General features: G+C 28.0%; 1 protein-coding gene across 1 annotated transcript; it reads left to right on the top strand.

Annotated features, from left to right (window-relative positions):
• Positions 1–11279: 11279 nt before the first annotated feature.
• Positions 11280–13156, top strand: LOC126906636 (uncharacterized). Its single transcript, XM_050687319.1, has 2 exons — positions 11280–12203; positions 12275–13156. The coding sequence occupies exons 1-2, from the start codon at positions 11339–11341 to the stop codon at positions 12307–12309; spliced, it is 900 nt and encodes a 299-aa protein (XP_050543276.1). The 5' UTR covers positions 11280–11338; the 3' UTR covers positions 12310–13156.
• The last annotated feature ends 260 nt before the right edge of the window (positions 13157–13416 follow it).

A 13416-nucleotide genomic window follows, 5' to 3' on the forward strand; every position in this document is an offset into this window, starting at 1 on the left:
ATCTATCATAGACATTTTGTGTAATTTTTGTCTCATACTTGCTTCCTGCTCATGATTAGAACAACCTGAAATAATATCTATTGCAATCGAAGTTATTTTATTTTCAGTTTGTAAAGCTAATATATTATATGCGTTAACTGAGGCATTATCATGGAATAATCGTACACCACTTGGACACCGCCGTGAGACTTCTTCTTTTGTAAAAAATCTAGACTCGATTACGCCCAATTCATCATCATTTAAAATAATACCACTACCAATTTTTGTGAGAATAGAAGAAAACATTTTGTTATCTTGACGCATTATTTGAGATAGTTCGTAGAATTTTAATCCTCGCCAAAGTAGGGGTCCAACCATCCGTTGTTTTGACTGCTTATAGATTGGAGTTGCACGAACTGGAGGTAATTGTAGCAAATCTCCAATCAAAATAATGTCTAGGCCACCAAAATTTTCATCAAAATTTCCAGTTATTTGTTTTAATCTTGCGTCTATCTGGTTTAAGAGCTCGCCACCTATCATACTGATTTCTTCAATTATTAAAACTTTAACATATTGACAATGGTATTAGTTTTGATAACGATATTTTCAATGCAGTATGAACAGTGGTTCCATTAATGGCTACAGCAGCTTTACCAGTCGAAGCACACGTAATGTATGAATTGCAGAACTTATCGTTATCAGAAAATCTATTATATATTTCCATTATCAATGTTATCACAAAGGTTTTTCCGCATCCAGCTGGCCCAGTAAAAAATAATTGTAGAGGTGACTTCTCTTCGGATAAATTGTGATGAATGACGTGTAAAATTAAGTCTTTTTGTTTTTCATTAGCGCTTCTCATGAGCTCGCAAAAACGATCATTGCTCATGATATTTTCTTGTCTTCTGGTTATTGCTCCTAAGTTATCAAGCGTAGCTATACGTAAATCTTCATTTACTAAAGCATTCGGATTTCTGTACAATTCTTCAAAGGGGTTTGGCTCTGGAAATCTTGTACCAAAGTCTCGAATTTCTGATTCATCATCCATTAGCTCATCCTCATGACATAATTGTCGGCATATATCAATTGTTTTTTGAATATCAATATTTGACTCAAATTCTTTTCTTTTTTCTAAAATTTCGCTTTCGTGTTTTACGTCGCTATTTAGGGGTTGAGCCTAAATGCCCGTCGACAGTATTCTAAGGGACCAACGGGGGATAGCTGGCTAGGCTATATCTACCTTAGGTACTGAAGTTTCCTATTTAATTTATATTCCCTTAGAGGAACTACCAAGGGTCGCACTACAATATATATATATATAACACTTTAGGTTAACAACGATATAAATAAATATTTATTAAGCAATTGAAATATTAAATAGATAATACAACCTGCTGGACACCTAGAGATGATATAATCCAACAGGGAGCTGACAGCGACACACACACACAATATACGGGGTAGCAAAGTTAAGTTAATTATCAGACAAAAAGTAGTGATCGCGAAGATGGTAAAATGTCAACTGTCGTAGGGATATCTTATTATGGCACATTGCCCGTGAATTGCAAAAAGTGTTATGTGTGCAGTCCGCCCTCCTGTTAGTATTGTTGTATGTCATTGTGTTAATTATATATATATACCTATTAAACGGTACAATGATGTTATGGGAGACAGAGATATGGGCACATGCAAATGTGATGGTATCTCGTGTTCATCGTATATTGTTGTGAATTTCATATCTGCTAATATTTCTGTGTCTTCATTTCTAAATGGTATATGTAAAGTAACCATTTCTCTTCTATACTCAATGTATCATAATTTCTGTAACGAATAACATGAGGGTGCTGCTTTGTGACGTACTCTCCTTTTCTGTTTTTAGTATATTTTGAAACAAACTGTGCTAAAGAAATTTCTTCCAATATTTCTGGGCGTTTTTGATACTTATCGTGCCAATCTTCCTTCCAAATATCAGTTGAATCATCATCAAGTTCATCTATTTGTTTTTGTGTTTTTTTTATTCTCTGCCGTTCAATCTGCCAACAAGTGTTAATATACTGAACCGCAACTGATGAATTAGACATTGGTAACCTTAGAAGATACCAAGCCCCTTCTTGATTACTCATCTCAATAGTATTCAGCATGTCGACGCTCATTTTATGAGTTATTTCAACAATGTCAAATTCTGGATTCTCATTCATAACTTCTATTATTTTGCGTTGCAAATTGCTAATGCCTCTGTTGGTCTTATTTACATATTTGACGACATATGCTGCACAAGAATATTCTTCGGTAATTATCTGGAAATCCATATTTGACTTTAATAAATTAAAAACAAATGGATTAAAAGTATTATGCCATTTTTCTGATGGATGTCGTTTATAAAATATTTTTGGTCTATTAATACCAGCTCTTAGTATATTATTATATTCTTCATCTGATCTGAGATTATTACTTTCATAATAATCATCAATACTGTCATATAGTCATTACTTTCTAAGTTGATTCTTATTTCATTATATCTTTTCAAATGTTCTTTGTAAAGTGGATTACTTTTTTCCATCAGTAATAAAATTATTGTAGATTTACACGGCATAAATGGCGCTTCAAATCGGCACTTTTGTACAGAAGTAAGGCCAATTTTTTTGTAGCATGTAAAAGTGTGTTTATGTGTAAGTAATTTGATATTTCCTGATGCTTCCGACGTTGATACTGACACTAAACTGTTAATCATTTCTATAGCTTGTTTTTGATCTTCTCCAAGAATATCTGTGGGAGCATTGTCAAGCCACAAGAGAATATGCGCGTGGGGACTCCCTAGATGTTGAAATTCAATCCTCAAAAAGTAGTTTATATGTCTGAACTTACCAAAAGGACTAAACTTCTTAGATTGCAAAATTGACATGATTACATTAACTAGTTTGTTAAAATAAATAGCACATGTTACAGCATCATTGTTAACTAATAAACTTTTTTGGATAAAACTAAGTTCTGATGCGATAAAATTTTGTATAACTTCTTTTTCTTCAGCCAATTTATGCAACAATGTTAATAAATCCGGCCACCCTATTTCATTTGCGCTAAGTGTCATGAATGCTGTTGGCTTCCCAAGCTGTCGAATTATTGTAAATAAATCTTTTTTTCTTGTAGACCAGTACCAAACTGAATTGGGTATTGACCTTAAAAAAGCTAAATTGGACTCTTTACAGTTATGAATATAATCTTCGGATTGAACTTGTTTCTTAGTTACATTGGTATCTGTACCAACATGTTTGAACGCTATTGTTAAACAGTCACGAACTCGCAGTCTCATTATTTTTACAGCCATGTACAACAAATGATAGGGATCGACGCCTCGACGATCCTTAAGTCGCAGTTCACTAGATGCCATCATAAAAGGTGTAACATTGACTGTATCCCTAAATTTCCTAAAGTGTCCAATATAAATACTCGGAAATGACAACTCTTCAGCATGCTCATCAAATAATAAACTTTGTGGAATATTTTGTTGGCCTGGTGCCAATCTTAAATATTTTTCTTCATTCCATACTAAAGTTTGTTGTTGAGCAGTAAGGCTTTCTTCAATATCAATGTTTTCACTGATTCATCAATATTCTGTTGTGTAATGAATGGTGCTTCTTCATTAAAAAATGATTCATCAACTGTTATTTTGTAATGCTGATATAAAGGAGTATTAATCAAATAATTCAACCATTGTTTAACTGATCCGATTCTAATTAAGCCATGAACAAAACTACTTTTATGAATTATTTTCTTTTTGATATGTACGTAAATGCAAAGTTCATCATTAACATTTCTTGGAAGTGACCGGACCATGGTTTCAACAGCAACAGGGACATTGATAATTTGTCCGTATATACCAAATTGTCCTTGAACATGTCTCAATCTTCTTATTTACATAAAAGGAATTCGAGGTGAGATAAGCCTTTCAGTGATGAAATCTATTTTTGGTAAATGCTGTGGTACTTTTGGATAATGAAATCCATTATAAACAGAGAAATTAGGAATGTGATTTTTATCTAATGCTGATTTACATGTGGAGCAAATTTTGAGTGCATCCACATTTTTCCCAGTGGTTAAAGTGTCAATTATACATCCAGATGCAGATGGTTTCTTCAAATCTTTCTCAAACCAAAGTCGGTCGCAAATTGAACAAGCAAGTCCAAATTCATTATTTTTAAAATTATCGTTGAAATATTTATGAGCTGATTTATGGTATCTAAATTGAGTGTAGTTATTCAATATTTCTCTTACATTTACAGTTGATTGATCGCTTGAATTTTGCTGAGATACTTCATCCACTTCATGCTGCATTTCTACAAAGCCATCTACACATCGAGAACTTGTATTTATTTCGTTTATTATTGACTCATTGATTATTTCTGTAAATTCAATATTTGGACAATTAGATACTTCTGCAATAATTTCTAAATTTTGTAAACGTCTTCTTCTTTCCGCTTCACGCTACTTCAAATTATCCTTGTTTTGCTCTCTGTATCTTTGTTGACGTTCTTGTTTCTTTTGGAGAGCATTTATTTTATCATCTTGCTCATTTCTATGAATTGATGCTGTACGTGTTTTTTCCAAACCAGATGAACTCTGGGAAATAACAGATATTGTTTCTTCATCACTCACTTCAATGCTATTAGTGTTTGAAGAAGTAGATGGCCCGGCAGTACTTTGTGAATGTTGTATTCGTTTTCTTCTTTCAGCTTCACGCTGTTTCAATTTCTGTCTATTCTGCTCCCTGTATCGTTTTTGACGTTCAGTTTTACTATTATTTACTCTAAAAAAAATTAATATAAAAATTAAACAAAAGCTAAAATAAAACTTATTGATAAATACAAACTTTAATAATAGAAATATAATCAACTTACAGATGACTTNCAGAAATATAATCAACTTACAGATAACTTGATAGTGTGTCGTAAAGGGCTTTCTTTTTAGGAGGTTGCTCACTTTCACTATCACACATTTTTTATTTATCGTTAATAATTTGAAGTGTATGAAAATTAAAATAAAATAAATCACATTTAATCACATTTACATTATATAACAAAAAGTTTATCCAAACAAATCCGATGATGTACGTACAGTACGAATATTATGTAATGTTATCATTACTTCTCGTTTCAACGTAGTGTTATCGAAGGTTCGTTATTTCAGCGCGATTCTTTTCTTTTTAGATAAAACACAGGTTTTGTGTACCGTAATAAACAACACTGTATACTAAATAGGTATCCAAGCTTAGTGTGGCGGTAGAAATTTTGCTTACATTTTGCTGACGCGTCGCCGCGGCAAGCATCGCCACGCCAAAANTTTGCTTACATATATAGCGTGGCGACGCGTCGCCACGCCAAAAATTTTTTTACCCCCCGGCTATAGATGTTTCACATCAAAAATTTAATTAAACGATCTATGAATAATAATAATAATGAGCACGTGCTTTTTATGTAAATTAATACATTTCTTTTAATAAAAATACAAAAAAAAAAAAGATCTTTTGTACTCATTATTTTATAAATAAAATGTTTTTCAATATAAAAATAAAAGAATCAATTCTCAAACCTCATCACAATTTTTTTCACATGTTGTATATTTTTCTTTCATAGGATATAACTATACGGAAAATAGTTCTGAATATTTCAAATGCAGCATCTCTTAAACACCAAGAGTTACATAGAAATAATTACTTGGACTTCTATAAAAAATAAAAAATAAATTTTGAGTTTCGCCATAAATTTATTGATAATAGCAATTATAAAAGTTCCTGACTGCATTTTAATCTAAAAGATACAATTTTTTATATCTCATAAAATTAACTATTTACTGATATAAATTCTAAACTTGCATAAAAATAAACTTTATAAAATTACATTTTGAAATGAAATTCTGCACTGATTATTTATAACATATTAAAAATCAATAATAACTTATAAAAAAAAAATTTTCAGGTAATTATTTTATACTTAAATACTCGCTTTTTAATTAGTAATAATCTCAAAAAGGGAGCAACAGAAAAACGCAATTTCAGACTTGAAATTAACGCGAAAAAATATGTTTAGTAGACTCTATATTGGTCTATGATCATTATACAAAAATATTTCATTTGAGTATTATGTTTTTACTGTGTAATTCAGTATAAAAGCTAATTTTATAATTCATTAATTTGGAGATATTTAATTAAAAAAACCCAGCACAGGGGGGTCGCGGCACAGTGGTGCTGTGTTATAGATGGATCAAGATATCAATGATATCTGACAGTGATTAAAATCACTATCAGATATCAATGATATCTGACAGTGATTAAAATCACTATCAAAAAAAACGCTTCGATGCAAATCTTTAGATAATGTTTCACAGTGAAGACAAAATAAAGTCCGAAATTTTTTTTTTCATAATAAAATACATTACATTAGCTTTAATTTAAGATATATATAAAAGGGTCAGATTTACAAAAAAATATATCAAATGATAAGTAAAGACATCAAGTATCTATATAAAAAAAAGTTATATTGATATGTTCATTTTTGAAAAAGTTATAGCATTATTAAGTTAAAAATTTCTATGTACTATGTAGTATGTGTACGATTAGTGGTCGTTATATTTCTATGTGTTCATTTTTTAATAAACAAATATCATTACATATTTCATTTCTTTTTAAAACATAACTAACCAATTTATTTTATCTTCTTATCACTTTGTTAAGCATGACAACATTTTTCCAGCGCCGCCACCACATAACGCGAACGCAAAAATCCCACACGATGTTGCCGCATATTATATAATAATACGAGTAATAATACAATAATATTACATTTACAACATTTCATCTAAACTGTAGCATTACAATATAAAAAAAAAAATTATTTTACAAAAATTGTAATTTTTTATTAACTTTGATGTCTATTTTCACCACGAAGACAAGTCCAGAGGTTAATTTTTTTTTTTTTTAATTAAAGTATATTACATAAGCTTCAATTAAAGATATATAAAAGTGTTAGACCTTTCGGAACATTTTCAAAAGTTAAGTTGAAAAAGTTGTCATTTTAAATCCCCTTCTGTGTGCAGATAAAGGGTGAAATTTAAAAAAATTTTAGGTAAAGACATAAAGCATCTATAAAAAAAAAAATTATATTGATATGTTCATTTTTGAAAAAGTTACGGTAGTTTTTAGTAAAAAAAATTGAAAAAATTTCGAAAATTAGCGATTTTTAAATTTGTAATTTTTTTGGAGGTTTCCCCCATTTACGGGAAACGAGGGAAATTTTTTCAATTTTTGAGGGTAATGTCTTCGACTAGATACGATTTGTGATCTTTTGACGTATCGTCGAAAGAAATCCGTTCGGTGAGAGCTGAGAAAAAGTGGTAACATATATACAAAAAAAAAAAAAATACATCATTGTAAAACCAATACCTTCTCAGCTTCGCATCGAAGCTAAAAGTTGTTTTGACCACTTTTTACAGTGGCGTAATTTTGAGATATTTGCTTAAATTGCTAGAATTAAAGAAATTGTTTTCAATATTTGGTGAGGAAGTATTGAATTACGTCGATTTTAGTATAATATAAGCTTTACAATAGTAGTAAGCAATTTTTGAACTCGTAAGCAACATAATAATTTCATATAAAAGGGAAATGCAGGGTATGCAAATTAATAGTGGTGGGAAAAAGAATATAAAAGGGAAACATGAAAAGTATAGAGGGACTGGACTGGACGAGACTGGACGTTTTGATGAAAAAACATCGAATTACGGGTTAGGTCGTTGGTGTGCGAGTAACTTTGTATTTTTTTGTAAGATTTAATTAATTTTGTGTTAAATTTTTATATTCTATTTGGCTTTATGTTTTTACTTTATATAAATAAAATTATTATTTAAAAATCTGTACTTGAGAGTAAATACTTTATATCCATCGTTATATTAAAATTTGTGTATGTGCGGCAAGAGTCGAGGTTGGACTACTGGTCCTTTAGTCAATTTTAATAATTAGTGTGCGTGCTGGCTGGTTTTTGGGCTTAGCCGTCCTCTAATAGGTATTGTGAAAAGATATTTGTGCTGGTGGCTGACAAGGACCTGCTACTTTTGAGCTAGACCGTGCTGACGGGTCTAAACTTTACCCATTTAGTACTTCACTAATATGAGGGATTGGGGCTGATCAGTTTATCCAACGGGAAGACTCGAGAAGAGCTTGAACGACGAACTCGTATATATATATATATATATATATATATATATAAAACCATTAATTAATTTGTGTAAAACTTTTGTGTCTACGTTGGGGCACTACTGACGTACGACAAAGTTAAACATGATTAAATCATGTTCTTTTGACGCATTGGTCATTATAAATATATAAATTTATTATAAATTAATTCAATTTTCGGAAATACAGTTTTAAATTATAATATAAAAAATACTTACTTTTATTATTTATTAATAAAATTCAGTGACGGCTCGTACTCTAAGCGCGTAAGACACAAGTGTTACTGACTTGGCAACCGTACATCGCAATCTTCGACCAAAAATAAAATAAAGAAATTTAAGCTTGTTGAGAAATAGTAGTGAGAGACAAAAAACAGATCATAGTAAAATTAATACCTTCTTAGCTTCGCATTGCAGCTAATATAAAAAAAAGATTTTTTTTGCAAAACTTACTTTTTATTAACTTTGATGTTAGTTTTCACCATGAAAACAAACTAAAGTCTGAAATATTTCTCTTTCATACTTCAGTATATTAAATTAGCTTCAATTTAAGATATATATAAAAGTGTCAGATCTTCCAGAACACATTCAAAAATTAAGTTGAAAAAATTTTTAAGTTTTGAACACTCCATGTATAAAGGATACTGGTCCAATTAAAAAAAAAAGTTATAGCGTTATAAAGTAAAAAGTATAAAAATTAATTTTTTTACCAAAATCGTATTTCTTTTTATTAACTTTGATGTCCGTTTTCATCATTAAAATGTTTTTTTCATAATATAGTATATATCATAAGCTTTAATTTAAGATATATATTAGGGTGGTCCTTATTTTTCAACTTCACAAATTCAGAGTTATGGGCTCAAAATTTCGCTAGGTTCACTGAAAATATGAAACTGGTAAAATTTAAGTACAATAAGTCAACCCCTTCACGTGCCTCAAAGGGGTTGAAGTTCTTCAAAAATAGGGTGGATTTTCTTTTTTTGAGTGCACGCTCTTTATTTTTGAAGTTTCGCTAAAAACACAAAGAACAATTTTTATAGAACTTAATGTGAACAAAAAATAAGGTAATTTATTATTTTTTTGTAAAATTAATATTTTTTCGTAAAAATAAGAAAAATTAGTTTCACTTAAATTTTTAAAAAAATGATATAGTTTTCAATTATACTTTTCCAGTGTCTTAAATTTTAATTGTACACAGAAATTGTACTAAAGTAATATCAATTAATGTGATATCTTCTATAAAAAAGGTTATTTGAGTTTTTTTCAAATTATGAATCCTTTCCAAATAAAAATTTAAAACAACTAGGAAAACTTGTTTTTTTTTTAAATTTTTTTTGCATGTATGTTTTTTTGTTCATAAATTAAAAAATGTTCTTATTATTTGTAACTAACGGAATTCAAATTTTATTTTTCCATTTTTATATTTACTTTGTGATTTATCGAATGATTTATGATAAACCGATCACTTTGTATAGACTTTTATCAGTGGTGGCTCGTGGCTTGGACGTCGGGACGATCGCACCCCCTACTAAAATTAATTAAAAGAAGAAAATTAATTGCATATTCTTAATTCTACATTTATATTAAAAATGCACATTTTTAAAGAGTAAAATAGTTGTGTGCGAACATTAAAGTTGCTTTCCTCAGTATATGTGGGTACTAGGATGGTCCTTATCTACATAAGTCATTTTTTTTTATTAAATTCAATCAGGACGCAAAAGAATGTTAAAAAAATACATTTTGTGAAGTTTCGTGATTGTCCAATAATTTTTTCCTGTGCCGCAGAAGGGTTAAAATTTAATAAATAGGGGTAAAAATTAGTTTTTTACGTATAACTTGTTAAATTTTACTTGAATCAAAAAAAATTACTGAATAAAATTAGTTTAAAAATGTATTTTCTACAAAATATGTTATATTATTTTTTACTCTATATTGCATATTTAATTGAATAATCAATAAAACACATAAATACACTGATTTTTCCCGATTCTAATTTTTTGCCTAATTCAGTCTTTATTAGCGTAATCGACAAATTTTTACAAAATCTATATAAATTATAAAATTTAGATTTGAAAATTATGTACAAATATTGTTTAGTAAAAATTTTTTCTAAATCTGAAAGGTGTATAATAAAAATAAATAAATTAAATACTAATATGTTTTCTGAAATCAAATGTTTTTATCTTTAAAGAAGTTTTCGGCCGAAAATAAGATGAATAATAATTCTTTAGTCTGAGAGACTAAAAATGTAAAAAGGCCTAGATTTGATATAGAATTGTAACTAAAAGTAAACTATATACCGATGCATAGTCCATGAGGGAACACTAATTTTAAGATATATTTTTATTAAGTATATGCATTATTTATTACTTGTATTAAAATGTGATACTACAAACATCACCTATCATTTTATATACTTTTTTGTGATTTTTTTGTAGGTTAAACACGTTAATAATTTAATCATTTAGTACGATATGTACTAAATGATGGCATTACAATAAATAAATTATACCGTAGCAGGATATCTTAATTTTTGTGCCTGTTTCATATAATACTAATACAATAGAACCTCATTAGTCCGGACTTCGCTTAATCCGGACAACCTAGAGCCCTAATTATTCCGGATTAATGAGGTTCTACTGTACTTAAATAAAAAATTCCTATAACTATTGTTTCAGTTAATATTTGTGTTGCTTTGTTTTCGAGTAATTTTATCAATATCGGGCTTAATTTATTATATAAAATCTAATTTATTTTTTTGTATTTAAAAATACTAATAAATTAACACACATATATTTAGGATATTCATAGGAATATAATTGTCTAAACAAATACTCAATTTTTATAAATTATATAGTATTAAAAATTAATCATATTAAAAGAATCATCAAAAAAGAACATCAACTTTGAATTGTGTAAATTATTATTGGAAATAATATCGGAAATATTTAAGAGGTATAATAGCTTTAAAATTAAAAAAACTAAAAGAATATTATTATAATACGAAAGTTGATTTATCATAAATATTTATCTTACTATTTATAAATAAAGAACAAGATAAATACAGGTCTTATAGAACTTTGTCGAATTATATTTGAACCGAAAAATTTCAATCATTATTATTATTATTTATTTTCCAATGTTGTTATTAAAACTTATCCATTTATGTATTTTATTATTTTTTGTAATATATACAAAAGGAGATTGGTGTAATAAAGAGAAAGTAGACAAACTTCGTAAGTTACTACAATGTTCAGGATGGAAAAATTTAAACGATATCAACTTTATACAATACTACGGTAAAAAATATTATCCTCACAATTTGCTTGAAACACAAACAAATGGCAATAATTGTGAACAAAAAACACGAGGTTTGACTGTATTTCTTGGATGCACATATATAAAAGTTTTAAAAAATCTTTTTACATCAGTTATTAGCAACATATTACAAAATTGTCAAGAAAACGACAATCTTAATGGAATAATTTGGACAGAAGAACTCATAAACATAATCTCCATTTTAATTGTTCCAATGGCAACATTGATGAAAGGAGCAATTGAAGCTTTGGATAACATACATAACTATCCATTGACTATTCTAAATAAATTCTTTATGATAAGTCCTTTATTAGAAAAAATAGAAAATATTCTTGACGAATTAAAAGAACAAAATATATCACGTGATGATTTAACGACTTACTATAGCATATTACAAATGGTAAGATTATGTTCTAAAAACATAATAATAGTTTTACAAGTACAAATTAAATCCTATTGTGAGTTTGTACCTTGTGATACAAATGATTTATGGGATGAATGGTCTCAAGAATATGAAGCCTTTATTGACCAAGATGAAAAATTATTATTTATTAAATTCCTAACCAAAAAAATTAAAAATTATATAAAAACAGTAATTAAAGAAAATTATTTTCAACTCGGATTTAAATTTGATCCAATTACTGAAGAAACATTCATACCAACACCAACGGAACCAATAGATCCAGGTATTTATAATAACATATATTAATTAAAATATAAATTCAATGACTTAAAAATTATTATTTTTTGAATTTAGAATTGGAATTTAAAGAAACATTTGAATACTTATAATTACAATACAAATAAGCACTCAATAAATATTTTTCTCAATTTAGGGTTTTATATATTATATAAAAAATATTTTATTATTTATACATAAAATCAATAATAACACACTAAAGATATTGAAGATAGTCTCAGGAATAAATTTTTCTAAAGAAAATCTTATGTATTCTAAATAAATAAATATAATAATGAAGTACGGCAATCAACACGAATCTGTTAAAACTCTAATTTAAATTTTGTAAAATATTATTCGATATAATATGGGAAATGTTTAGTTAACTCTAAAATTATAAAAGTGTACGTATATTATTATAATACATCAGATGTTTAAGCATATATGTTATTTTTATTTTCTATTAATGTAGAATATACGTGGCATTTGACACTTTGGTAAATTGTTTTTTAAATCTTTAAATAATTTTTAAAATATATAAAATGATTTTATTTAAATTTATTTATATCATCAAAAATTAATGTTTTAGTATAGTAATGCCTAACAGTAGTTTTAGGGCGACTCACAATAAGCCGGTCGAGAAAAAAAAAAAAAGATATGATTTATACTGCACCCGATTTTATCACGTCCACACTGTGCTGGGTTTTTTTTTGTGTCTGTTACTACTTTTCTCAGCTCTCACCGAACGGATTTCTTTCAACGATACATCAAAAGATCACAAATTGTATCTAGTCAAAGAAATTTTACTTAAAAATTGAAAAATTTTCCCTCGTTCCCCGTAAATGGGGGAAACCTCTAAAAAAATTACAAATTTAAAAATCGCTAATTTTCGAAATTTTTTCATTTTTTTTTACTAAAAACTAACGTAACTTTTTCAAAAATGAACATATCAATATAATTTTTTTTTTTATAGATGCTTTTTATATATCTTTAATTAAAGCTTATGTAATATATTTTAATTAAAAAAAAAAAAAAATTAACCTTTGGACTTGTCTTCGTGGTGAAAATAGACATCAAAGTTAATAAAAAATTACAATTTTTGTAAAATAATTTTTTTTTTTATATTGTAATGGTACAGTTTAGATGAAATGTTGTAAATGTAATATTATTGTATTATTACTCGTATTATTGTATAATATGTGGCAACATCGTGTGGCACT

This window comes from Daktulosphaira vitifoliae, unplaced genomic scaffold, assembly GCF_025091365.1.
Source record: "Daktulosphaira vitifoliae isolate Bord-2020 unplaced genomic scaffold, ASM2509136v1 Scaffold_5, whole genome shotgun sequence".
NCBI lineage: Eukaryota > Metazoa > Arthropoda > Insecta > Hemiptera > Phylloxeridae > Daktulosphaira > Daktulosphaira vitifoliae.

What these genes read in the sequence shown, in the direction of transcription:
- LOC126906636 (XM_050687319.1), top strand. Translation starts at nt 11,339, where the DNA reads ATGTTGTTATTAAAACTTATCCATTTATGTATTTTATTATTTTTTGTA. An exon ending in AACGGAACCAATAGATCCAG is followed by an intron (nt 12,204 to 12,274) that starts GTATTTATAATA and finishes TTTTGAATTTAG; the next exon opens with AATTGGAATTTAAAGAAACA.